General features: G+C 38.3%; 1 protein-coding gene across 1 annotated transcript; it reads left to right on the forward strand.

Moving 5' to 3' along the window:
- Positions 1 to 27,141, forward strand: LY96 (lymphocyte antigen 96). The gene is made up of 5 exons (XM_019453301.2): positions 1 to 245; positions 10,147 to 10,236; positions 17,092 to 17,220; positions 25,987 to 26,039; positions 27,012 to 27,141. Exons 1-5 carry the CDS (start codon positions 134 to 136, stop codon positions 27,108 to 27,110), a joined length of 483 nt encoding a protein of 160 aa, XP_019308846.2. The 5' UTR covers positions 1 to 133; the 3' UTR covers positions 27,111 to 27,141.

Genomic DNA, 27,141 nt, shown 5'->3' on the forward strand with positions numbered 1-27,141 from the left:
AATAGTTGGACAGAAGCTCAGAAATCATGTGACCAATGACTAAGTTAAGTCTTTTCTGCTTACTGAAAGGAAAGAGTCTGATGATTACTTACTGATTCTCCTTGCGTTTTTAAAGTTTTGGGGATATTGAATCATGTTTCCATTTATACTTTTTTCTACTCTGTTTTCTTCCACATTCACTGAACCTGGGGAGCTACAGTGGATCTGCAACTCTTCTGATTCCAGTGTTTGGTATTCCCACTGTGGTAAGTAAAACAGCAACAAGTGCTTCAAGGGTGAGTTTTTACAGGAACGAACGTCACTTTGCTGTCGCGGGAACACAGGAAATGACCGTGTGTTCCAGCTGCTGCTGCTGGCAGCAAATGTGATGGCAGGTGACCGTCCGTGTGGATTTTCTTCATTTTTCACAGACTTCCCAAGTCTCTAAACTGTGTTGAACTTGACCTCTGAGTGCTTCTGTTGTTCCCTGTGGTCAGCTCTCTCCACTGTGATCCCAGTTTCAGATTCTTCCCAGTTTTGGCAGAATTCTTTGCTGAGTTTTTGCCTCAGACCCATACTTACTGGTTCTTCTTGAGAAGGTAGAATCATCCTAGCTGCCTTTTGGAATTGATTATTGCTCTGGTATGTGATTTTTTTTTTTCTTCAGCAAAGCAGTGGGCATGTAACCGGTGCTTTTTAAGTGTTTCAGGCTGTGACTTTTGAGGGGTCTTGGAATTACCTCCCTAAGTGGATGTTAGCCTGGTTCCGTCAGTTACAAGCTGTGTGACCTTCAGCAAAAAATACTTAGCCTCTCTGTGTCCCAGCTTTTTTATCGGTAAAATGAAAGTGATTAAAAAACATTTTTTTTAATGTTTTTATTTATTTTTGAGAGGAGACACGGAGTGAGTTGGGGAGGGGCAGGGAGAGAAAAGGAGACACAGAATCTGAAGCAGGCTCCAGGCTCTGACCTATCAGTGCAGGGCCTGACTCAGGGCTCAAACACATGAACTGTGAGATCATGACCTGAGCTGAAGTCGGATGCTCAACCGACTGAGCCACCCAGGCTCCCCGCAGTGAAAGTGATTTTAAAGCTGTTTTACAAGGATTGTTGTAGGTTAAAGTTTTAGCACATAGCCATATAGAAACAACAGTACTGAGTACTTAAAAAATCAGCCATACCCTAATGCTATTAACTAGCTGTATCACTGTTTTTTTTGTTTTTCCTCCCTATTTCTTCTCAAATGTCTGCCAGACTGAATACACAGCATCAGGGCTTGACTGCTGTTTTGGTTTGGTACTTTCTATTGCTTTGCTTATCATGGGTTGGCTGCCCTTTTCTACCTATTAGCTATATCGGGAAGGTTTGATACCTTCCACAAATGCTAGCTCTTTGAGATTCTGTTGGGAAAAAGGATTGGTGGTTTAATCATTTGGGGGAGATTTGCAAACGTACTCTGAGTTCTGCAAAGTTCTGTAATTAAAAAAAAAAACACCTATTTAATCCCCAGATTTTCTGTTTTATTGTATTTTTTGAGTGTATTGACTATCCTGGAAAACACACTCTGACAAATGCTAATATAAAGTTACTTCCAGGGCATTAGAGTAATTGCCAGGTGTGAGAACACAATTTAGCTGTGTGATCAATCTTTTACACTTGTGGCTTTTTTCCATGTGTGGATTATACTGAATTCCCTTTCAGTTTATCTCTGAAATTTCTCCATCATAGAAGATCAGTTTCCCCCTTCAGGAAGCCCTCCCAGTGAACTCTGTGGCCAACTCTCTCCTCTCCTTTGACTTCTGTGTACCATACATTGATTATGTCACCTTCTTCTTTTTTTTTTTTTTTTTTTTGAGATTTTATTTTTAAGTAATCTCTATACCAAATATGGGGCTTGAACTTACAACCCTGAGTCAAGAGTCTCATGGCTCCACCAACTGAGCCAGGCTGGCACCCCAATTATGTTACCTCTGTGCCATGTTTCATGTGTCCTTATTTATTTTATACTTATTATCATTCTTCAGTTTTTTTTTTCTTTCTTTCTTTTTTTAGACAGAGAGAGAGTACACACAAGCTGGGGAGGGGCAGAGGAAGAGAGAGAGAATCTCAAGCAGGTTCCACACTGTTAGCTTGTCAGCACAGAGCCTGATGCAGGGCTGGATCTCACAAACCCTGAGATCATGACCTGAGTTGAAATCAAGAGTTGGTCGTTTAACTGACTGAGCCACTCAGGTAGCCCAATTATTCAGCTTTTAATCTTTTAGTAACAAAAATAGGATTTGTCTTTTGATTTGATTTTTGAGGGAGGATTTTGTGTCTTTCTGTCTAATGCTGAGAAATCTTGTGGTCCTTTCCTGCTGCCTCGCTGATGTAGGGACTGAGGGGAGCAAGCAGGGTACACAGCTACAGCAGTGCTATGCCCACTGCCATGTTATTTTCTTCCCTACCTCAGAGAATCTGTCCTGGCTGAGCCCAAAATGCATGTGCAGGAAGCACTGATTCCTGTAGGTATTCCTGTGAGGCTGTTGGTAACAAAAACAACACCCTATTTAGTCTTTCTGTGAGGATGATTTCCATTTGGTGAAGCTATGGGATATTTACAGTGTATTAGTTTGCTAGGGCTGCCGTAACAAAACACCAAAGACTGGATGACTTCACAGAACTTTACTTCTCACAGTTCTGGGTGTGGAAGTCTAAGATCAAGAGTCATCAGTTTTGTTTCGTTCTGAGGCTTTTCTCCTTGGCTTGTGTATGGCTGCCATCTTGCGATGTCTTTATATGGTCTTTTCCCTGTGTGCACTCAAGCCTGGTGACATTCTCTATGTGTCTAAATCTCCTCTTCTTATAAGGACAGCAATCATACTGGAGTAGAGCCCACCCTAACAGGTTCTTTTTAACTTAATCTCCTCTTTAAAGACCCTATCTCCCAACAGTCACATTAGAATTTCCACATATGATTTGGTGGTGGGGAGGGGAGTTCAGCTAAAAACCTACAGAAATGGCAAGAATTAGCTGTATGTTCCTCAACTTTGGAAAAGGTAGAAGATGTGGGTGTGCAAGTCAGTCTAAAAGACCCTGGACACATGCCCCCTTGTAACTGAAGTCATCAGACTCTGATTCAGTTCTAGCCTTCATTTTATTTATTTATTTATTTGTTTACCTACTTACTTACTTACTTACTTACTTAGCTATAGGTAGTCCAGAAACCCAAGAATTAATGGATTATTGAAGTAAACAATTATTTACTGAGCATCTAGCATGTCTGTTCTGAACATTGAGGATATTATATAGCAGCGAACAACAAAAACAAAAGTCCCTGCTCTCATGGAGTTTTTATCAGCAAAATATTCAGCATGTCAGATGGTGGCAGTTGCTGTGTAAGAAAAATAGAGCAGGGGAAGAGACAGGGTGCACAGATGGGGAAGGGTATTGCATTATAAAGTAGCATGGCCAAGGAAGGTCTCCCTGGGAAGGTAACATTTAGCAAGGGCCTGGAATAGTTGAGGGAATGAGCCATGCAGATATCTAGGGGAAGAGGTAGAGCACAGGGCACACACAAAGGTCCTGAGGTGGGGACATGTCTGGTGTGTTGGAAGGATAGCAGGGAGGTCAGTGTGGCTGTGATGGGTGAGTGAGAGGGAAGGCAGTGGAAGATGTGGTCATAGAGGGAAATGGAGAGGAGGTGAGGGCTTTGCAGGTCAGGGGCCAGATTATCTTTTACTGCAAGCAAACCTTGGTCTGGCAGCTGTGTTGACAATAGCCTATAAGGGGGCGAGGGTGGGGGAACATGTGTTGGGAGGCTGTTGCGCAATAACCCTGATGAGAGAGATAATGGTGACTCAGACCAAAGGAATAGTGGTGGAGGTGATGAGAAGATTCTGCAAGGATTCGGAAGGTGGAGCTGACAGGACCTACTGACTGATTGGGTGTGTGCTTGTAGCATGGCCTTTCCAGCTAAACAGGTATATCTTGGTATGTTGCATGATACCCCACTCTGAGCAGGCCAGCCTCTTCTCTGGCCTTTAGTTGTACTTCTGCTGTTCTGTAACTTGAAATATCTGTATTCATCTTTCTGTTTCATGCAGTCATTTTGTGGTCCATCCAAAGCCCTATGTGCCCTACAGAGCCTAGTCAAGTCAGCTGAATTTAATGCAGTTTAACAAGCTTTATTTAACAGGCATTAAGTTTAGTTATGCTAAGGAGCACTGAAAATGCAAAAGTTAGGTAAGCTATGGCTGGTATCTCAAGGAACTTCTGGCTTTTGTCTTATGTGTAGTAGGATGAATAACTACAGTGTAGTCATGAATACATGACCTGAGGATTCATTCATTCATTCTGTAAACTGAGCATGGCCACTGGTAAGTCCAATAGCCATTTGAAGCTATAACTCTTGACTTATGCTGAACTAAGCCTGTTTATTCCTATATTTCCCATCTTATCATTCACCTAATTCCTTATGCCCCAAACCAGGGGTACCTTTTAATTATCTCTTTTACTGGGGCGCCTGGGTGGCTCAGTCGGCTAAGCATCTGACTTTGGCTTAGGTCATGATCTCACAGTCTGTGAGTTTGAGCCCCGCGTCGGGTTCTGGGCTGGCAGCTCAGAGCCTGGAGCCTGCTTCGGATTCTGTACCTCCTTTTCTCTCTGCCCCTCCCCAACTTGTGCTCTGTGTCTCTATGTCTCTCAAAAAAATAAATAAATGTACAACAAAAAATTTAAAAAAATTATCTCTTTTCCTTATCTTCCACATCCAATTTATTATTGGTGGTTCACATTTTCATTATCTCCAGAATATATTCTAAAGCCAACTACTTATGACTATCCTCTGCTTACCACTCACACCCCTGTCTCTCCTTTGGCCTTTGTAGCAACCTCTCAGATTCTTCTCTCTTCACTTCAATTCTTGCTCTTATGTAATTTGTTCTTGGCACAGGGGCCAGAGAGGTCTTCTGAAAATGTAAATAAGTCAGACAATGTTACTCTCCTTGTTTAAAACTTTCCAGTGGATTTCCACTGCAATTAGAGTGAAATCCCAACTTTATAGCAAGACCTCTAAGACCCCTTAAGATTGCCCCTGCCTACTTGTCTCATCCCTATGATTCCCACCCACCCTGTTTCATAACTTTCATTCACACTGGCTTTTATTATCATTATTGTTTATATTACCAACATAGCAAACATAAGAGTTACCCCTTAAACCATTTTCAAGTGTACAATTCAGTGGTATTAAGGACATTCACAATGTTGCGTAATCCTTACCTCTATCCCATTAACAGAATTTTCATAATCCCTAAGAGAAACTCTGTACCTATTAAACACTAATTCCCTATTTCTCCCTCCCTCTAGTTCCTGGTAACTTCCACTCTGCTTTCTGTCTCTGAGAATTTGCCTATTCCATGTACCTCATATTATGGTCTGTGTGTATGTGTCTGTGTGTGTCTGTATGTGTATGTTTTTGTTGTTGTTATTGACATGCCAAAGTCATTTCACCTCTCTAGTTAGTCTGAACTAACTAGAAATCCTTCTGATTAAAACACTGTTTCTCCAGTTTCCACAGGCCTGGTTCCTTCCTGTCACTCCCTGAGTAACGTAGTTGAAGTAACTCCATCATCCCTAGTCCCCACTCCTCCGTTTCCACCACACACACTCTTTATCCCATGACCCTATTTGATTTTTTTATTGGCATATATATTTCTCTTTTAATTTTTTATTTTGTAAATGTTTATTTTTGAGAGAGAGAGAGAGAGAGAGAGGGAGAGAGAAAGAATTCCAAGCAGGCTTCACACTGTCAGCGCAGAGCCTGAGGCAGGGCTTAAACTCATGAACTGTGAGATCATGACCTGAGCTGAAATCAAGAGTCAGATACTTAATCAACTGATTAAGTGCCCTTAATCAACCCAAGTGCCCCTTGGCATATACATTTCTCAATAGCAGGGCCCATGACTTCTTGTTCGTTGTTGTTTCTTTGGTGCCTAGAGAGATATTTGTCACATAATAGGCCAAGCAAAAGTAAGTAAGTGCACATTTCTCATTTGCCATGTGCCCGGCACTGTGCTCTGTGCCAGAGACATGAAAAACAAATGAGACCTTCTTCCTGTCCTGAAGGCTGATGCTGTTTTTATGAAGAAGATAGATATATAAATGAATAATTGTAGTAAAGATCTACAAATGACCATTGAAAGATGATCAAATACTATGAATGATTGTGTGTTTGTGACTGTGGGAGTAAGGAGGTGTGGGGGAGTCCGGGAAGGCTTAACAGTGTTGATGATATTTGAATACATTTTGAAGGAGGAGAAAGAATGTCTTGACTGATGATGACAAGGGCATTCCTGTCAAAAGGGACTGCATACTTAGGTACTGGAAATTCCATTGAAGAGGTAAAATTAAGTGCTATGATGGTTCAACTCCGGCCAACATTTCCTCCCTAGACCTCTAAAAATACTTAATGCCAGCACGCAGAGTGGCATTGGTTTCGTTTTCTGTGCCAGCTGCCATTGCCTGGAATGATGGGTTAAGAAAGATTCTGAGGCAGTACTCAGTAGGAAAAAGTGCTATGATGGATTAGCAATGCTGGCCTTTACGGCTGCAGGTAAATTGGAGCCTCTTGTTCTGTGCATTTGTTGAAACTGGTTACCACTTTCTGTAATAAACCAAATATAGAACTTGATCACATACATGGTAACTCTAAAATAATGAAGCTATCATCCAATAGTTCCCAAACCCTTGTAAATAATAAAATCACATGCCATACAGTGTTATACAATCTTTTGATTCTTACATCTAATTATTTTTTGTAAGTTGGTCTTGTCTTCCCAGAAAAATCATAGACTTCCTTATGTTAAGACTAAGCCTTATATCTCTGTTCTCCACTCTCTAACACCTGAGCCCCCTGCCCACCTGCTCTGATGCCTAGCCCCATACTGAGCATCCACAGGGGCTCTCTAAACATTTGTCTGATTGTATTGAATATGATGACATCTTGTCATCATAATCAGACAATTTCAGACATGTGGGAACCTTCATTGGAAATACTCAGAGTCTGTCTTTCTCTGCCTCTCAAAAATAAACATGACTTAAAAAAATTAAAAAAAAATGGCTCTCCTTACAAGTGTGAGGTGATATCTCATTGTGATTTTGGTTTGCATTATGCTGATACTTTATGATATTGAACATTTTCTCATATGCCTGTTGGCCATTTGCACGTCTTCTTTGGAAAAATGTCTGCTCAAGTCTTCAGCCGATTTTTAAATCAGGTTACTAATTTTTTTATAATTGAATTATTATAATTATATGTTTTGGACATTAACCCCTTATCAGCTATGTGGTTTGCAAATATATTCTCCAATTCCATAGGTTGCCTTTTCACTTTGTTGATTGTTTGCTGTGCAGAAGCTTTTTTGTTTGATATTGTTCTATTTGTTTACTTATGTTTTTGCTGCCAGTACTTTTGGTGTCATATTTATAAAATCATTGTCAATACTGATATCTTGAAACTTTCCCTCTGTTTTCTTCTAGGGTTTTTATAATTTTGAATTTTATGTTTAAGTCTTTAGTCCATTTTGTGCTGATTTTTGTGTACAGTGTATTATAAGGTTCTAATTCCATTTTTTATTAAAAATTATTTTACATTTATTTTTTGAGAAACAGAGAGTGAGCTGTCAGCACAGAGTCTGATGTGGGACTTGAACTCATGAACCACGAGATCATGTCCTGAGCTGAAGTCAGAGGCTTAACCGACTGAGCCACCCAGGCACCCCCAATTTCATTCTTTTGCATGTAGAAATCCAGCTTTCTCAACACTATTTCTTCAAAGGACCATCCCTTCCCTATCGTGTATTTTTGGCACCCTGTCAAAGATCAGTTGACAATATATGCATGAATTTACTTCTGGGCACTCTGTTTAGTTCCGTTGGTCTCTATGTCTGTGTTTATGCCAGTACCATACTGTTTTTATTACTGTAGCTTTATAATATAGTTTGAAATCAGGAAGTGTGATGCCTCCAGATTTGTTCCTCTTTCTCAAGATTAATTTGACTATTTGTGGTTTTTGTAGTTCAATATGAATTTTAGAGTTTTTTTTTTCTGTAAAATAATGCCATTGAGATTTTGATTGGGAATGCATTGAATCTGTAGATTTCTTTGAGTAATATGGACATTTTAAGAATATTAATTCTTCTAGGGCATCTGGCTGCTCAGTTGGTAGACATTATGACTCTTGATCTTGGGCTTGTATGTTCAAGCCCCACATTAGGTGTAGAGATTCCTTAAAAATAAAATATTTTTTTAAAAAAGAAAGAATATTCATTCTTCTAATCAGTGAACACAGGATGTCTTTCCATTTGTTTGTGCTTGCTTAATTTCTTTCACCAGTGTTTTGTTTTCAGTATACAAGTCTTTCCCCTCCTTTGTTTAATGCCAAGTATTTATTCCTTTTTTGTGCTATTGTAAATGGGATTGTTTTCTTAATTTCTGTTCAGGTAGCTCATTGTTAGTATATAGAAATGCAACTGATTTTTGTACATTTATTTTGAATCCTGAAATTTTCTTGAATTTGTTGATTAGTTCTAACAGTTTTTTAATGGAGTCTTTAGGATTTTCTATATATGAAATCATGTCTTGGGGTGCCTGGCTGGCTCAATTAGTGGAGCAGGTGACTCTTGATCTCGGGGTTGTGGGTTTGAGCCCCATATTGGGTGTAGAGATTACTTAAAAATAAAATCTTAAAAAAAAAAAGGAATCATGTCTGCATGCAAGGAAAATTTTACTTCTTCCTTTCTGATTTGCATGCTTTTCATTTTTTTTTTTCTTGTCTAATTGATCTGACTAGGTCTTCTGGTGCTATGTTAAGAGTGGGTGTCCTTGCTTTGTTTCTGATCTTAGAAGAAAACTTTCAATTTTTCACTACTGAGTGTAATGTTAGTTATGGGCTTTTCATGTATGGCCTTTATTATGCTGAAGCCATTTCCTCTAATCCTAGTTTGTTGAGAGTTTTTATTACAAAAGTGTGTTGAATTTTGTCAAATTCATTTTCTGCATCTATCGAGATAATCATGTGATTTTTATCCTTCATTCTATTAATGTGGTATATTGCATTAATTGATTTTCATATGTTGAAACATCCTTGCATCCAAGATTGAATCCCACTTGGTCATGGTGTATGATCCTTTTAATTTGTTGTTGAATTTAGTTTGCTAGTAGTTTGTTGAGAATTTTTGTATCCATATTCGTTAGAGATATTGGTCCATTGTTTTCTTGTGGTGTCTTTGATTTAGTATCAGAGTAACACTGGCTTCATAAAATAAGTTTGGAAATGGTCTCTTTCATTTTTTCTGGAAGAGTTTGAGGATTGGTATTAATTCTTATTTACATGTTAGAGGGGTGCTTGGGTGGTTCCGTCAGTTAAGCATCTGACTTTTGGTTTCACCTCAGGTCATGATCTCACTGTTTGTGATTTTGAGCCCTCCATTGGGCTCTATGTTGCCAGTGTAGAGACTGCTTGGGATTCTCTCTCTCCCTCTCTCTGTCCCTCCCCTACTTGCTTGTACTCTCTCTCTCTCTCTTTCTCTCAAAATAAATAAATAAACTTAAAAAAAATGTTAGCATTTCCCTGTGAAACTATCTGGTCTTAGGCTCTTCTTTGTTGGAAAATTTTTGATTACTCCTCAATTTCCATACCAGTTCTAGGTCTGTTCAGACTTTCTAATTTGTTAGTCCTTGGGTATCCACCTTGGAGGAAACTTGGATACAGGAACCAACCTCTTGCCTCCTGAGTGAAGCTGGAGGATAGGGGATCTTTTCCTGATGGTGCTGTGCCAGGTGCAGGGTTTCTGATAAAAGGAGGTCTTCTACTGACTCTGGTGAGTCTGATTTCACATTCTCCTGGGATACAGAAAACTTTCAATTAGTTTCTGACTTCTCTCAAAGGGAATTTGTCCATGAGTTGTTGTTGAATTGGTATGTTTATGAGGGGAAGGAGGGTCTTGGACTTCTTACTCTGCCATCTTGCTGATGTCATTCCCTCAGGGAGAGAGATGTTTTTAACTGCCTTCAATTTTTCTCATTATACAATTTTAATGGCATCTTTTGGGGAATGATATTCAGAATACTCTACTTACTGCAAATGATTTATAATAATTTATTGACATTATCTTTATTCTTCCATTTAGATAACATGAAAGTCCCTATCTCAATAGCTATTAAACCCTGTATGTCAATGAAGGGAAGCGGGGGATACGTGCATCTTTCCTTCATTCCAAGTAAGTCCAATGTTTTGTTTTTGTACTTCAATGAAAAGTGTTCAATAAGTATTAATGATAAATGATTGTGTTCCAAATGTACATGTATTTATTTTCTATTTCCATGTAACAAATTACAACAATTTTAGTGGCTTACAACAGTACACATCTATTATCTTGCAGGCTTTGTGTGTCAGTAGTGTAGGCACGACTTAGTTGTGTCTGCTTCAGGATCTCCCACAAGGTTTCAGTTAAGGTGTCAGCGAGGACTGCAGTTTCTTCTGAATGCTCAAGTATAAAAGAATCCACTTCTAAGCTCATGTGGTTGTTGGCAGTATTCAGCTCCTGTCTGGCTATTGGACAACACTTAGTTCCTTGCCAGATGGGCCTTTTCAATACGGCTTCTTGCTTCATCAAAGCCAGCAAGAGGGACAGTCAGCTAACAAGATAGAAGTCACAATCTTATGTAGCCTAATCATGGAAGTATCACTCTATGGCCTTTGCTGTATACTATTTGTTAGAAGCAAGCCACTAGACTAGCTCACACTCATGGGGGAGGGGATTACATAATGACACGGAGGTAAAAATGGAAATAACGCGAGACTTCGAATAATGTAATAGGTATATCCTTTGTCAACCATTAACTATTCAGCTCATGAGTAAAGTTGGGTTTTCACTAGTGAAAGGTCTGTATATGAGTAGGCCACAACTTTTTTTTTAAACATATGAAGATGATCTTTCTAGAAAAAGCTATGATGATGATGGGATAAAAGAAGGCAATATTTTTTGTTTTGTTTTGTGTTGTGTCTTGTTTTTCCTCTCTATGATTTCGTTTGTCATCAGTTTAGTAAAAACTAAGTTGGGTGATGGTGATAGTATCAGGATGGATTTGAGTGTCTGTGAAAACACAAAATTTGCTTCCTCTCCTGCTAGTCAGCTCTGTTCCCTGTAAGCCCTAGGATCCCAGGAAACTTCAGTTCTAATTATCATCATTATCATTGTTGTTTTCATCATTGCCATCATTTACATCCTAACCTATATTTGGAGCTTACACTTTAAAAAAATGCTTTCACATAAATAAACTTAAACATTTCTCCCCTGATTTTAGTTCTCAGTTTACAAGACAAAAGATTGCTGAGAATCCAGAAATAATACATGATAAACTTGTGTTTTATTTTTCCTGAATCTAATCGTTTAACCTGTATTTTGAAACTTTGTTTCTGCATTCATGTATTCATTAAAAAATATTTAAAAATGCACAGTATATTTTAAGTAGTGTGATAAGTATTGTGAATTCATTGGTAAATAAGACTTTCTCTTGACCCTCAAGAATCAGTGCAATGGGAGAGAGAGATCTGTAGATAATATGGTACGGTAAGTGAAATGATAGCATTAAGGCTTAGTGATAGCACAGAAGAAAGAATAATCAATTCTGTTCACTCCACTTTCTTGGCCATGGGCGAAAGAAATAATCTAAGTTTTTGCCTGGCTGATGTTCTATAATTTCTTCCTCTTTTCTCAGGTTTTGTTTACTGCTTTGTGTGGTGTGCTTTATCTACCACCCCCCTCTGCCCACATTTGGCAGAAGTGATTATTTACATAACAAATGCCCTCATTTTCAATTGAACCTCTTGCCCTTACATACAGGAAGCAGATTGTATCCTTCCAGGCTGAAGTAATAATACAATACAGAGTCACTTAGTGTTCTCTGGAAAGCAGATACCAAAAAGGAATTAGGCATACAAGAGATTTCTTAGGGGAAATGATGTGAAAAATAAAGTGAAGAGGAAGCCAGAGTAGGCAAGGAGCAAATTCAGATTGAGATACAGGTCTCATACCTTTGAAATGAGAGAGGAAAGGAAGGAGTATCTGGTAAGAGGGTCATGAGACCAAAATGCATCCCTGAGATATTCTGAGCCAGGTAACCGGGGAGCCTTAGAGCAAAGATTGCTGTCACATCACAGGTATCCTGAGACAGATAGGGGTAGTTTGGCTCTAGTGTCCTTGTGGAGTTTGGTCATTATAGGAGCAGCTTTGGTCATGATAGGAGCATTATAGGAGTTTGGCTTCTGGATGACTTCTGAGATAGATCTGAAAGTGTAGCAGCTGAAGGCTGTCTGCCAACTACCCTTCTCCCAGTAGGTTCTTTGGAAGGGAGATTTGAGTACCTTACCTCTGTGGCCACCACAAATACCTTAATTGTTCACTAAATATAACATTTATATGACATTATGTTAATTCAGTAACAAAAGAATTGGTCATATTTTAAAAATTGGATTATTTATATTTTTTGGTGTTGGTGTATATGTTCTTTATATTTTTTGGATATTAATCCCTCATTGAATATATCATTTGCAAACATCTTCTCCCATTCAGTAGGTTGTCTTTTTGTTTTGTTGATGGTTTCCTTTGCCATGCAAAAGCTTTTTATTTTGGTGTAGTCCCAATAGTTTAATTTTGCTTCTGTTTTCCTTGTCAAAGTAGACATATCTAGAAAAATGTTTCTATGGCCGATATTAAAGACATTACTGCTTATTTTTTTCCAGGAATCTTATGGGTTCAGGTCTTATATTTAGGTATTTAATCCACTTTGAATTTAGTTTTGTAAGTAGTGTAAGAAAGTGGTCCAGTTTCATTCTTTTGCATGTGGCTGTCCAGTTTTCCCAAAACGATTTGTTGAAGAGACTGTCTTCTCCCCATTGTATATTCTTGCCTCCTTTGTCATAGGTTAATGGACCATGAAACTGTGGGTTTATTTCTGGGTTCTGTATTTTGTTCCATTGATCTATGTGTCTATTTTTGTGCCACTACCATACTCTTTTAATTATTATAGCTTTGTGGTATATCTTGAAATCTAGAATTGTGGTACATCTAGCTTTGTTCTTCTTTTTTAAGAGGACTTTGGCTATTTGGAATCTTTTGTAGTTCCATACAAATTTTAGGATTATTTGTTCTAGTTCTATAAAAGACGCTCTTAGTATTTTGATAGGGATTGCATTAAATCTGTAGATTGCTTTGGGTAGTATAGACATTTTAACAATATTTGTTCACCTAGTCCATGAGCATTGGAATATTTTTCCATTTGTTTGTGTCATCTTCAATTTCTTTCATCAATGTTTAATAGTTTTCAGAGTATAGGTCTTTCACCTCCTTGGTTAAGTTTATTCCTAGGTATTTTATTTTATTTTTTTGGTATAATTGTAAATGGGATTGTTTTCCTAATTTCTCTTTTTGTTATTTTATTATCAGTGTATAGAAATGCAGTATATTTCTGTATATTAATTTTGTATTTTGTAACTTTACTGAACTCATTTATCAGTTCTAGAATTTTTTTGGTGGAATTTGTAGGGTTTTCTTTATATAGTATCATGTTATCTGAAAATAGTAAAAGTTTTACCTCTTTCTTACCAATCTGGATGCCTTTTGTTTCTTTTTGTTGTCTGATTGCTATGTCTAGGACTTCTAGTAGTATGTTGCATAAAATGGTAAGAGTAAACATCCTTGTCTTGTTCCTGATCTTAGAAGAAAAGCTCTCAGTTTTTACCTATTGAATATGATCTTAGCCATGGGTTTTTCACATAGAGCCTTTATTATGTTGAGGTATGTTCCCTCTAAGCCTATTTTGTTGAGTTTTTGAATGTTGTACTTTGTCAAATGCTTTTTCTGCGTCGGTTGAAATGGTCGTACAGTTTTTATCCTTTCTCTTGTTAATGTGATGTATCATGTTGGTTGATTTATGTATATTGAACCACTCTTGCATACCTGGAATAAATCCCACTTGATCCTGGTGAATGGTTTTTTAATGTATTGCTAGATTTGGTTTGCTAATATTTTGTTAAGGATTTTTGTATCTATGTTCATCAGAAATACTGGCCTGTAGTTCTCTCTTTTTTTGTAGTGTTTTTATCTGGTTTGGTATTGGAGTAGTACTGGCCTCATAGAATGAATTTGGAAGTTTTCCTTCCTCTTCTATTTTCTGGAACAGTTTGAGAAGAATAGGTAATAACTTTTCTTAAATGTTTGGTAGTATTCACCTGTGAAGCCATCTGGTCCTAGACTTTTGTTGTTGGGAGTTTTTTGATTACTGATTCAATTTAATTGCTGATAATTGGTCTGTTCAAATTTTCTGTTTCTCTCTGATTCAGCTTTGGAAGGTTGTATGTTTCTAAGAATTTATCCATCCCTCTAGGTTGTCTAATTTGTTGGCATATAATTTTTCATAATATTCTCTTATAATCCTTTGCATTTCTATGGTGTTGGTTGTTATTTCTCCTCTTCCATTTCCGAGTTTATTTATTTGAGTCCCTCCTCTTTTTTTTTTTTTAAATTGTCTGACTAAAGTTTATCAATTTTGTAAACTTTTCAAAGAATCAATTCCTGGTTTCATTGATTACTTAGTCATATTTTTTATAATGCTTTACAATTATGACCTGAGTTTTCCTAGAATGTATTAGAATGTCTGTGTAAAGTTTGGGGCCATATTCATAGAAATCAACCTTATTTTTATGGGCCTATAGCTACTTCAATTCAATAAAATTTATAATAACTTGAACCAAAAATAGGTTAGGGATGGAAATTATTTATTTTGAGGCTTTATAGCTTTTCTGGTGAATTATTTATATGCTATTAACTGATTAGTAAAAAAATAAAGCTGGACTTTAAGCCTCCTTCAAAGTTATATCTGAAAGTTCTTGGAGTTGTCTTAGCTGAACTCAAAAACAGTTCTCTTTGTTATACATGTTTCTTGTTTCACTCTGATACCCACATTGGTATCCCTGGCCTACTGATTCATACAAGTAGTACCTCACTTTGACCATTGTTCATGTGTCCAACATGACCACAGTGATGTCCAAGGGCAAAAAGCTTCTCAAGATGTAAACTGCTGAGATGTCAAAGCAGCACTTCCTTTCTTGGAGTCACTGAAGACTGGCATCATGCTGTGTTCCATGCAGAAATTAAAGAAGTTTCATTGTCCTGCATCACCACTGGTAGCACTGCAGTACTGCCATATACCCATGTCTCAAGGAATTCCCTGTGAAGACACCTCTTCAACTTCTACACACATCCCTGCTTTTGGAGTGGTGCCAGACACAGTTCATGGAGTGGACCATAGAACCACTGTTTGGAACAGACCCTATGATGTTCTTTTCCACAGTTTACCCTACAAGTAGAGAAGTGGAGACAAATTAGGAAGTTGGTGGTACTTTAGGCTCAGAGTGATGAGGGCCTGCATTAAGAGACTGCCGATGGGGATAAAAAGTGGACTAGTGAGATTTACTGGAGTTGGGGATTCTAGTGCCTATATGGTGGTGAAGGTGAGGAAATCAATTTTTGGATCTGTTGGGTGAGATAACGGACAACACTTGAAGACAGATATTGAATGCATATGTGGGACAGGTGTTTAGAAGAAAAGTTGAAACTAAAGATGATGATTTGGGAATTATCACCTTATGTGGTACTTAAAGCCAAGGAGAGTGTGCAAAGCGAAAATTGAGAGCTGAGGATACAGCCCTAAGAAAGAGAAGTCAATGAGGAGAAGGAGTCAGAGAGGTTGGAAGACAACTGGGAGAGAATGGTAGCACCAATGCCAAAGGAAGGAGTTTTGAGGAAGGAGCTGGCATTTCTGTTAAGCACACCAAGTTCAGGTTAAAGATGGAAAAATTTTCTTTTGATTATGGCTACAATGAGTCATGGTGACTTTATTAGGAAAATATTTTCAATGAGGTAGTGGTTATAATAAATTTTTTAAAAGTAATCTTTACATCCAACATGGGGCTTGACCTTATCACCCTGAAATCAAGAGTCACATATTCTACTGATTGAGCCAGCCAGGAGCCCACAATAATTGTTTTTATCATAAAAAAATATTGTACATATTTTCTAGTTGGGCTAACTGAATAACTTAGAAGAGGTGAGCAAAATGCAGTGTTTACTGGAATTTTCCATGTTAAATGGTAAAAGGGAAACCATGAAAGAATAATAAGATAACTCATACATACAATTTCTAATCAAAAGGTTCAGTTTTATTCTCCAAGAAGTCTTTCATCAAAACTCCTAAGGGGTGCCTGGGTGGCTCAGTTTGTTAAGAGTCCAACTCTTTTCTTTCTTTTCTTTTTTTTTTTTTTGAGAGAGAAAGAGAGTGTGAATGGGGAGGGGCAGAGAGAGAGAAGGAGAGAGAGGATGCCAAGCAGGCTCTCCACTGTCAGTGCAGACCCCAACTCGGGGCTCGAACTCAGGAAACCATGAGATCGTCACCTGAGCCAAAGTCAAGAGTCAGATGCTCAACTGACTGAGCCACCCAGAAGCCCCTCCAACTCTTAATTTTGGTTCAGGTCATGATCTCAAGTTTCATGAGATTGAACCCCACATCAGGTTTTGCACTGACAGCATGGAGACTGCTTGGGATTCTCTCTCTCCTTCTTTCTCTGCTGCTCCCCCACACATGCTTTCTCTCTCTAAATAACATTAAAAAAAAACTCCTAAAATATGGGAATGAGTTGATTATCCTCATTTCCTTTCCTTTCCCTTTCCTTTTTCTTGAACTTCCTAGCAGAACTGGAACTAGAACTGGAAATTTTACATACCCACCTGATAGTTTTCTCAAACACATAGGTTCCTCTATTTTTAGGACTAGTGCACATAATTTTCACTGTGAAATATTCTGTTGGATTACAGTCTATTAATTACCCTCTCTGAGCTTCAGTGTTCTCATCTGTAACCCAAGGATAACAATACCCACGTAGCAAGTTGTTGTGATTACATGAAATAATGTAGGAAAAGTAAAAGACATATTTTAAGTGTACAACACATGTTAATTATTATTTATAAAAGAATCTATTATTTGAGGGACTAATGAGATTTGTTTTTCTTTTTAAGGAAGAGATATTAAAAAGTTATATTTCAATCTCTATTTATCCATAAACTCCATGGATTTGCCAGTGCGCAAAGAAGTTATTTGCCGGGGATCTGATGATGTTTATTCTTTTTGCAGAGCTCTGAAGGGAGGTAAGCATTCGATTCACATTACTTTCAGAATAGAACATAATAGTTTGTGAGAATGTTCTGAATGTTAAATGCACTGAAAATGTGAAATTCCTTTTCTAATCATTTTTTTTATCCAAAGATTTTTACTTTAGCAGCTTAAACAACATTTTGTAATTATGTTACTGAATTATTATTAAGATGGTACTTATTTGAGTCTGTTAAAAGGTATACTAAAATTTTTACCTTGTTCAGATTAATATTGTACATTTATCCTTGGTTATGGATCCCTTTTTCTAAACATTACACTTACTATTTTTTATAGAAACTCACTAAACCACAGCCAAGGGAACAGGCTTGGTGGAATCAGCAGGGAAAGAAAAAAAAGTACTTTTTAAGAATTTTATTAAAAAAAAGAAAAGAAACTCACTCGATTTTTTTTTTTTACAGTGGTTTCCTCAATATCTTCCCCTGCTTTTTTCTGCCCTGATAATATTCACAGAATTAGAAAATTTCAGAGTTCAGGACCTTAAAGGTCACTTACTATAAATCAAGTAATTTTTAGACTAGTATTTTAAATAGTTTAAATGTTTATAAATATTATACTGTCACATTACCAAAAAATTGGAAAGTGTAAAAAAAAGTCAGAGAATCTTATTTCCAAAGACATTTTGGAGTATTTCCTTCTGAGTTTTCAATGTATGTACATTGTTTATGTACTTATAAGTATGCTACACCATAATCATTTCTTTTTCTTTTTTTTTAATTTAAAAATTTTATTTTTATTATTTTTATTTTTTTAATTAAAAAAATTTTTTTTAACGTTTATTTATTTTTGAGACAGAGAGAGACAAAGCATGAATGGGGGAGGGTCAGAGAGAGGGAGACACAGAATCTGAAACTAGCTCCAGGCTCTGAGCTGTCAGCACAGATCCCGACGCAGGGCTCGAACTTACGGACTGAGAGATCATGACCTGAGCCGAAGTCAGCCGCTTAACCGACTGAGCCACCCAGGCGCCCCTAAAGATTTTATTTTTAAGTAATTTTTATACCCAATGTGGGGCTTGAACTTACAACCCAAAGATCAAGAGTTGCATGCTCTACTGACTGAGCCAGGCAGGCACCCCAATAATTTTCTTTTTATTTATTTTTTGTTTGAGAGAGAGAGACGGGGGAGAGAGAGAGAGGGTCAGAGGGAGAGAGAAAGAACCTCGAGCAGGCTCCATGCTCAGCACTCATCACAGAGCCTGATGCAGGGCTCTATCCCACAACCCTGGGATCATGACTTGAGCCAAAAGCAAGAGTCAGACGCTTAACCAACTGACCCACCTAGGCGCCCCAATAATTTTCTTTTTAAAAATTAATGTATTTAATTTTTTGACTAGATAATTCATGTGGTTCAAAAATTGAAGTATAAACATTACATAGTGAAACATCTCCCTTAGTGGGTATGCTTTGATTTATTTAACCATTCTCCTATTGGACAATTAATTACTTTCCTTCTGACATTTTTACTATTATAAATAATATTGTAATAGATATATCTTTGTATATAATTTTTCTCATATTTTAGATTTGAATATGTTTGCAGGGGTTACATATAACTGCCAGGGAAATATCCAAGCTTAATTGGGTTGACTGTATTTGTGGTTTTGTTTACATAAGGCCAAATGGCTTTTCTAAAGGAATCTACCCTTTTATACATTATGTCACCATCAATATGTATGTATTTTAATCTCTGTAGTTTAATCTCAGCTCTTGTTGATAGTGGGCATTATCATTTTTAAAAAAAGAAGTTTTAAAACAACTATTAGGTTTAAAAAAAACCCAATTGTTTTATTAACATTTAAAAATTGCTATTGCAGTTGCATATTTTCTTATATAATTAATTACCATTAACTTGTACCCTCTCTTGTTTAAAAAAAAAAAAGAGGTAGTTTACATGAATATATTAAATTTAGCAACATAGCATAAATTAGATATAGATGGGACAAAAACTGGAAAACAATGGCTGGGAATGAATGGAATGAGAGTAGCATAAAAATTCATAATAGGCTTATACCGGCTCTAACATCGACATCAATTTGATCTTGTGTTTCCTAGCATTCACTAAGAAAATTGCTTCTAAGTACATTAGTTTTTTTGCTATGCAAGTGAAACTTCAAGATACGTCTTCCAGTTGACCATCTCTCCACAGCTCTGACTTGTCTGCCACCCCCAAACCATATGCAAATAATGGAGTTGGCATTGCTTATATGTCTGGGCTCAGAGTTGGAAAGATCTGAGGCTCTGTCCCAGCTTTTCCATCTACCAGCAATGTGAGCTTGTGTGTGTGATTTAGCCTCTATCAGCCTTATTTTCCACACCTGTAAAATGGGGATCGTGAAACCTATTGTACATGGTTTTAAGGCTATAATTAGAAAATGTATATAAAAAGGTTAGTGCAGTACTTAGAATAAGAATTCAAGAATTATAGTTGTCGAATAATAGATATTGGTATGGGTATTAGGAGTCGTTTTGTTCCTGATTTTACAGTCCTGTCATTTTTACAAGTGAGGGAACTGATGCCTGCAGTGGTTCAGGAACGTGTCCTTCACCATTTGGAGAGCTAGTAACAGAGTAGCCTCATGACTCTTAAGGCCCAGTCTTCCAGTGTACCATGCTCTCTCTTGGGAAAAAAACAAAAAACAAACAAAAACCCTTTTGGCAGATTACTTTTTTTTAAAGCAACTGTTTCACAATCCCACCTAATCTCTGATAGATTATGTTGACATTTTATCTGAGTTTTCAAAGTTTCACTTTCTTGAGATCTAAAATGTGTCAGACTCAACCCAGTCTGCTGGCTTTTCCTTCCCTCCTGCATTTCCTTCCACAAACATCTGTTGAACCTAATTTGAGCAAGTCATGATTTAGGCTCCGGCAATCCAAAGTTGAATGATAGTGTCCTTCCTCAGAAGGTCCCTCTTTCTGGGAAAGACAGTCCTGGACAAAAATTAAAATAAAATGTCATAAATGCTGATAGAATTATATGCTCCTAGTTTAACTAGATAGTTACCAATTTACTATGACAGAAATCAGATAAGGTTTCAGAGAGTATTTTAGTAAAGTCTTGAATCTGAGAACATCAGAGAGGAGGAGGAAGGACATTCCTTGGAGAAGAAACAGCATATGCAAACACATATAACCCTGAAAGAATATGCTTTATTTGGAGAGTAGTTTTTTGTAGCTGGAGCAGAATATGCTGTAGGGAATTGCTGGAGATGAGCCTAGGAAAGGGGACAGGAGTTAGCATGTAAGTCATGCACAAGATATTGGCTTGCATCTTATCGTCAGTGGGTAGGGATGACCCACTGAGATTTTCAGTTTTGCAGATAACTAGTGTCCATATGGAAGGAGGCGGGGGTTGGCTGAGGTAGGAAGCTGGGACGGAAGGAAGTGTAGCCAGGAGGCTATGTGAGAGACCACAAGGGCTGAACAAAGATGGCGGCCTGGGAGCAAAGGGGAGGTGAAGAAAGAGGGCATATTTGGAGACAGAACTGGCAGGACATTCTGACTGATTTGATGTGGCAGGCAAAGTTTAGGTAAAATCAAGGGCTGGTGGAGGGCCAGTGACTGGGATTAGTGGAAGTGCCATTATCTGAAATGGTGTGTGCAGAAGGGGCAGATTTTTAAAGAGAAAGCAATGAGTTCTGGTTTAGGCATATTGAGCTCAAGGTAATTTTGGAACATTTAAGTAAACATGTCCATCTGGTAGCTGAGTATATGGGCTCAGAGCTCAGGACATTCTGATTTAAGAAGCATTGATGCTATCAAGACCCTTGAAAATTTGGGAATCAAATTAGTAAGTACCATACATATCTACTTTTAAAATAGTTTTCCTTTTGGTATTTGTTACAAAAGTCATATATTTTTAGGATATGATATTTAGAAAATATAGGCAAGCAAAAATAAAATGAAAATTACCCACAGTATTACCACATCTTACACACACACACACACACACACACACACACACACACCCTTGTTTCTTTTTAAAAACACATTTGGAAATAAATAAGTGGCTATTTCAAAGGCATCTTAAACTCAATTATCCATTAGACCTGTTTCCAGGGTTTTGCTTCAGTGGCTGTAACAAAATACCAAAAACTGGATGGCTTAGAACAACTGATATTTATTATCTGATTGTCTGGAAGCTAGAAGTCCAAAATCAAAGTATTGGCAGGGCTTTGCTCCCTCTGAGGGCGTGAGGGAAGGATCTGTTCCAGGCCTCTCTCCTAGCTTCTAAAGGCCCCAGGCGATTCCTGCCTTGTAGATGGCCATCTTCTTCCTGTGCCATTTCACAGTCTTCTCACTATGCATTTCTGTCTCTGTGTCTAAATTTCCCCTTTGTATAAGGACACAGTCATATTAGATTAGAGACCACCTCATCTTGACCATCTGCAAAGGCTCTATTTCCAAATAAGGCCATGTTCACAGGCACTCGGGGTTAGGACTTCAACATCTTTTTGAGGGACACGATTCAACTAATAAAACACCATCTGAGGCTTGGGTCCTACGTTCTACATGGTGGGTAGGAAAAGTGTGCTGGACCACAAGTGAGCTGCATGGGAAGTGTAGAGAGGGGACTAAACAGGGGCTCTGTCTTCCTTTTCTCTGGCCCTGCCTTAGTTCTCTCCTGGCTTCTTGAATGTGGGCAGAAGTTTCAAGCTAACTTCCCATAAGAATAGAATGGGATCTATGAGCAAACTATGAGCTTTCTAAGAGAGACAAAACAATTGAAAAAGAAGACTACTATACAGAAGAGGTTAGTGCCCCTTCTTCCCACCTGACCTGGTAAACATTTGGGCAGTCTCCTCAGATAGAAATCTCAGAGTTACTCGATTTCTTTCTCAAATTCTCAAGTCTCATCCATCTCCTTACCTTCCTCTCTCACACAAAGTTTTCAGGATTGGCTTCACAGCCAGGGCCTCGTACTTAGAAGGGCTTCACATTTGGAGTTTAATATTCTCTGATCATAGACTTGAGATTCTTATTAATTTTATCTTTAAGTGTGTGTTTTATAAGTGAAGTCTGATGGGACAGTGGGGCATGCATGCAGTTCCCCTAGATGGGTTCTTGGCTCCCAGCTGCCCACTCCTCTGCTGGCACCCTGGACCCTGCTTGGGACCCCCTCCCAGCTACAGCCAGTGACCCCTGCTGCCCTCTGTCACTGGTGAGGGCCTGTATGCAGGGAGGGTCAGGATCAGGTGCAGGTGCCCTGCAGTGTCTGAAGTGCAATGTGGCCATGACCCACCCCACCTGGACTGGCAGGACCATGGGTGCATGGGTTTTCCAACCATCAGTGGGTTCCCTCCCCACCAACAGGTAGCTCCTGGAGGTATTACATGGAAGTTGCAAAACGCTTGAAGGTAACTCATGTGACAGTGGGCCTTTGGGAAGGAAAGAGGCCTAATTTGTCTTCTTTGCCCCAAACTGAGGCATGAGGCACCTGACAGCACAGGGGAGAGAGGCCCCCATCAGGCAGCCCTCAGGCCCACGCTTCGCATAAGTGCCCCACTCATGGAGCAGCCCCCTGGGTGTCCCTGAGCTTCTATACTCACCTTTCACTCTGTGCCAAGAGACCATTCCCTTGGATCATTCCATGCCTGGCCATATCTTCTCTTCCTTCTTTCAAATGTCCGACGTCAAGCTTGTGCTAGTTTTCTCTGGTCAGCTTGAAGCACCTTCTGGGGATGAGCCACCAAATACAAACTGTGTAATTTCAGTGATTCTGCCTCAGAGTTAAAAGCTCTGATATTTGTATTTAAAACTGTCATTGTGCAGGGACGCCTGGGTGGCTCAGTCAGTTGGACGTCTGACTTTGGCTCAGGTCGTGATCTCACGGTCCGTGAGTTTGAGCCCTGCGTCGGGCTCTGTGCTGACATCTCAGAGCCTGGAACCTGCTTTGGATTCTGTGTCTCTCTCTGTCTCTTTGCCCCTCAGCCACTCACAGTCTTTCTTGAAAAGTAAATAAACATTAAAAAAAAAACCCTGTCATTGTGCAATTTAAGATGAATGATAATTTAAAATTTTGTTTTACTTCAAATGAGATTAAATAACAAATAAAAAATATCATGGCAAGTCTAGAGAGAGAGACTGTAGAGGAAAAGAAAAAGCTTTATATTTCAGTACTTTTCATAGAATGTCTCTCCTGCCTTTTGAATAAGAGGCCCCCATTTTCATTTTGCACTGGGCTTTGTAAATTTTATAGCTGTTCCTGAAGCCAGGTACCCAGGGACCAGGTACTAGCAGTTGGAGATGCAGAAGTGACCAAAGCAAAGCCCCTGTCCTCATGGAGCTCATGAACTAGTAAACAAGATCATTACTAAGTCATGAAATAAGACAAAAATGAAGTAAGATTCAGTTTCTGATAAGTGCTCTCAAGGAGAGCAGCAGGCTAATGAGATAGATCATAATGGGGGAGGGCACCTGAGCTGGTGGTCATGGAAGGCACTTACCTCTTCTTCTCTTCACTACTGTCACCACCTCCTGACCTCTAACTGGTCTCCCTGACTCTTAGTGCCACCCTTAAATTCATGTGTGATATGGTCATGTGACCCACCTTTCTAAATAAAATCTGATCATTTCACACTCTTGGCTGTTCTTTCATTGCCTCCATTCTCTTAAATGTGGAACCTGAGCCCGTTTTTGCTTACTTCTTAGCACAAGATGTAGTTCTTAGCACTCCTGCTTCCCTTTTGCTTTAATAACGCTGAGCCTCTTGCAGGTGTATGCATTAGTCATACTGATTTTCACTTTCCTGCCTTTGCTCCTTTTTTTCCTGCCACCTGGAAAATCCTTCTTGTCCTTCCTTCCCGTCCTTTATGACAATTCAACCCACTTCCTTCTCTTTTCTAGATTCCCTTCCCACCAGCATCTTTTGAATAACAGTCATTATCATATCAATGATAATATTAATGGCATCATTGTTATTCACAAGATGCCATGGAAAGAGGGTCTAGAAAGGAGAAGGAATAACATTTAATGTTATAATAACTAAGATTTTACTGTCAGTAACATTTAATGAGTGCTACATTCCAAGCATTGTTGAGCACTAACATGTATTAACTCATATAGCCTTCATGATCCTCCTAAAAGGTAGGTGTTACTATCCATTGCCATTTTACTGAAGCACAGAGAAGTTAAGTGACTTGCCCAAGGCTATACTCCAAGTAAGTAGGAGAGCTGGGATTCAGATCTGGAACTATCACCCTTACCAAAATGCTATACTACCTTAATTCTTACTGCATCTTTTCATTGCATTGTATTGGAATGGCTTCTTTGCATGCCTATATCCCCAGTAGACTTTAACTCTTGCCCCTTGTCTCCTCAATCCCTGGTATATAGTAGCTTTCAATAAATACTTGTTGAACTATTACATTTGAATTGGATTGGTCTTGAATGAAAAATTAGAATATCATGAAGACATGATCACTTTACTAAGCTCAAGAAATAACATCTCAGTGTGCTAACACCCCTAATAAGGATATACCCTTGTGAGAAGTGAGATGATTCATTTTCAGAAATGCCAAATAAAAGCTGTGCTGTCTAGTTAACAGTAGGTTTACAACCTGTTGGAAATATGTACAAAGCCCTCCCCATCACACAATGGAGTCCCAAACCCTTAGACATTTCACTTCCTGGCTCTTCTCTCTTCATTTCCTGGGCTTATTTTTCACAGGCTTTGCAATGACCATGTGCCAAAGAACTGAAGTCTCTGAATTACCTCAAGGAATATACATGTGTTCCAGTCAGACTACTTTTTGGCCTTACATGGGTATAGGCAACTTCCAGGCAAGGCTGTAACCTCTGTAGTCCTCAGCCAATGAGGAATCAGGGGAGGGACTTGCATGCTAGGAGATAAATTGTCTGTTGTAACTGCCCCCAAGTGTGCCTGTCCATCAGATACCTGCTCTTTCAAGAATGTTGATTAAAGCCTCGCTTCACTGTGCTCCAAGTCTCCGTGTCCCTCCTTTGATTGGGGCAGTGGGATTATTTCTCACATCCAGAAGCAAATAGATGTTTTTTTGTGAAAATAGACATAATCTGTTCATTTGCTATTAAGGATTTTCTTTGGCTAGTTAGGAGAACAAGAATGGTTATAGTTTGCATTTGACTATTTATATTACTTTAAAAGATATTTTTGGCCACTATTGCTTTTGTTAGAGATTCAAAACATTTCTACTTTTCTATCCTTACCCTGTAAATTCACTCCTTTGGTGTTTCTGAGTAGGAGAGTAGAGTATGTTTTTTCCTGCACTTCTGACTCTGTCCACAACTTCTGCAGGGCCAGGTCCATGGCTGTGCATTTCAGCAGTGACTACTTAGGCTTCTCAGTGGTGGGATTGGAAGGAGATTTGGTTTCCTGGCTGCCTCCCAACTCTCTCCTCCACCTTTATAAAGATCTATTTTACTCTGTTGAAGGAGTAGCAGTATTAAATATGCACACATGTAATTTGGGATGAAGCATATTAGCACTGGCTTATTCATTCATTCACTATTGAGACAAGTAGGCCTTAAAATTTTGTATCCCCTAAGGGATGAAATATAGGCTGATACTGAGAGATGCTTGGGGTGGCAAGGAAGCGATAGGAGACCCATAGCCAGGGTAGGAAGTTAGTTACTTCTCTACAATTCGCTTGGGACTGCTGCTGCCAGTAGCAGCATAAAAGGTACACTCCATACTATATTAAAACAAAATCACCCAATGACGACCAATATAATTTTTTGTATTTTGTATTTTGTTTGTAGAGACTGTGAATACAACAGTACACTTCTCCTTCAGGGGAATACGATTTTCTAAGGTATTGTTCAAGAGTCATTTTGTACTTTCTTAATCTTTTGCAGTAACAGATGTGTTAAGAATTTGAAACAGCCATTCACAACTTCAAAAATAGCTATTCAGCCTTAAGGTGTTTAAGATTTTGGTTTTTGCTTTTATTTAGTTTGGGGTGTTTTGCTATTTCTTCTTTCTGTAGAATATGGAAATATGGAAAAGTAACACACAAAAAAGCTCTTTTTCACTTCATTTTCTTCCTCTAACATCCATGGCTAAAAGTAATGCAAATGCTCATAATCAATATGTTGAATATCTTTGGGTAAAAGCACTGGATGACCGCCATGTATAACTCAGTAACTGCCCCCATGAATAGTAGTGATGTAATTTTAGATATTTGCATTAGATCCCTGGCAAAGAAATTTTGGATATGTTTCACTTTGGGTACCTATCTTATTTATTTATTTATTTATTTATTTATTTATTTATTTATTGAAAGTTTATTTTTTGAGAGAAAGCAAGTGTGAGGGGAGAGGGGCAGAGAGAGAGAGAGAGAGAGAGAGAGTGAGAGAGACACGGAGACAGAGAACGCCAAGCAGGCTCTGCACTGTCAGCCCAGAGCCTGACGCGGGGCCCAGAAGCTTAACAGACTGAGCCCTCCAGGCACCCTTGGGTGACTATTTTAAAATAGTCATTTAAAATGCATATCCTTACCTATTTTTCTAAGGATATTGTATGTTTGAAAATCTCACAGACTAGTTTCAAAAAACTGTTGAAAAAATATCCCCTTATAATATCCCTTTATAGTTGGGAAATAAATAGGTTTCTGCTCACTGGATTCAAAAGGCATACAAAATTTCATCTCATTAGGAAACTGAGATAATGATAACCAATTTAATTTAAATGGCTTCCTCCTAATAAGACAAAATTCTTATAAAAGTCTTATAAAATAGAGGCATCTAACATTTTATTTACTTGTATTTCTTATTCCTCATTTTAGGGACAATACAGATGTGTTGCAGAAGCCATCACTGGAAATACTGAAGAAATGCTCTTTTGTCTGAATTTTACTGTCATATATGACCCTAATTTCAATTAGAATAAATGGAGTATATTTTTATTTTTCAAAA

The sequence above is a fragment of the Panthera pardus genome, unplaced genomic scaffold (assembly GCF_024362965.1).
Source record: "Panthera pardus isolate Hobbes unplaced genomic scaffold, ASM2436296v1 HiC_scaffold_7, whole genome shotgun sequence".
Classification (NCBI taxonomy): Eukaryota; Metazoa; Chordata; class Mammalia; order Carnivora; family Felidae; genus Panthera; species Panthera pardus.

Excerpts from the sequence above, each read along its gene's own strand:
- LY96 (XM_019453301.2), top strand. The coding sequence starts at position 134 with ATGTTTCCATTTATACTTTTTTCTACTCTGTTTTCTTCCACATTCACT. Across the intron at positions 246-10,146 it reads TGTTTGGTATTCCCACTGTG|ATAACATGAAAGTCCCTATC; the intron begins GTAAGTAAAACA and ends TCTTCCATTTAG. Across the intron at positions 10,237-17,091 it reads GCATCTTTCCTTCATTCCAA|GAAGAGATATTAAAAAGTTA; the intron begins GTAAGTCCAATG and ends TTTCTTTTTAAG.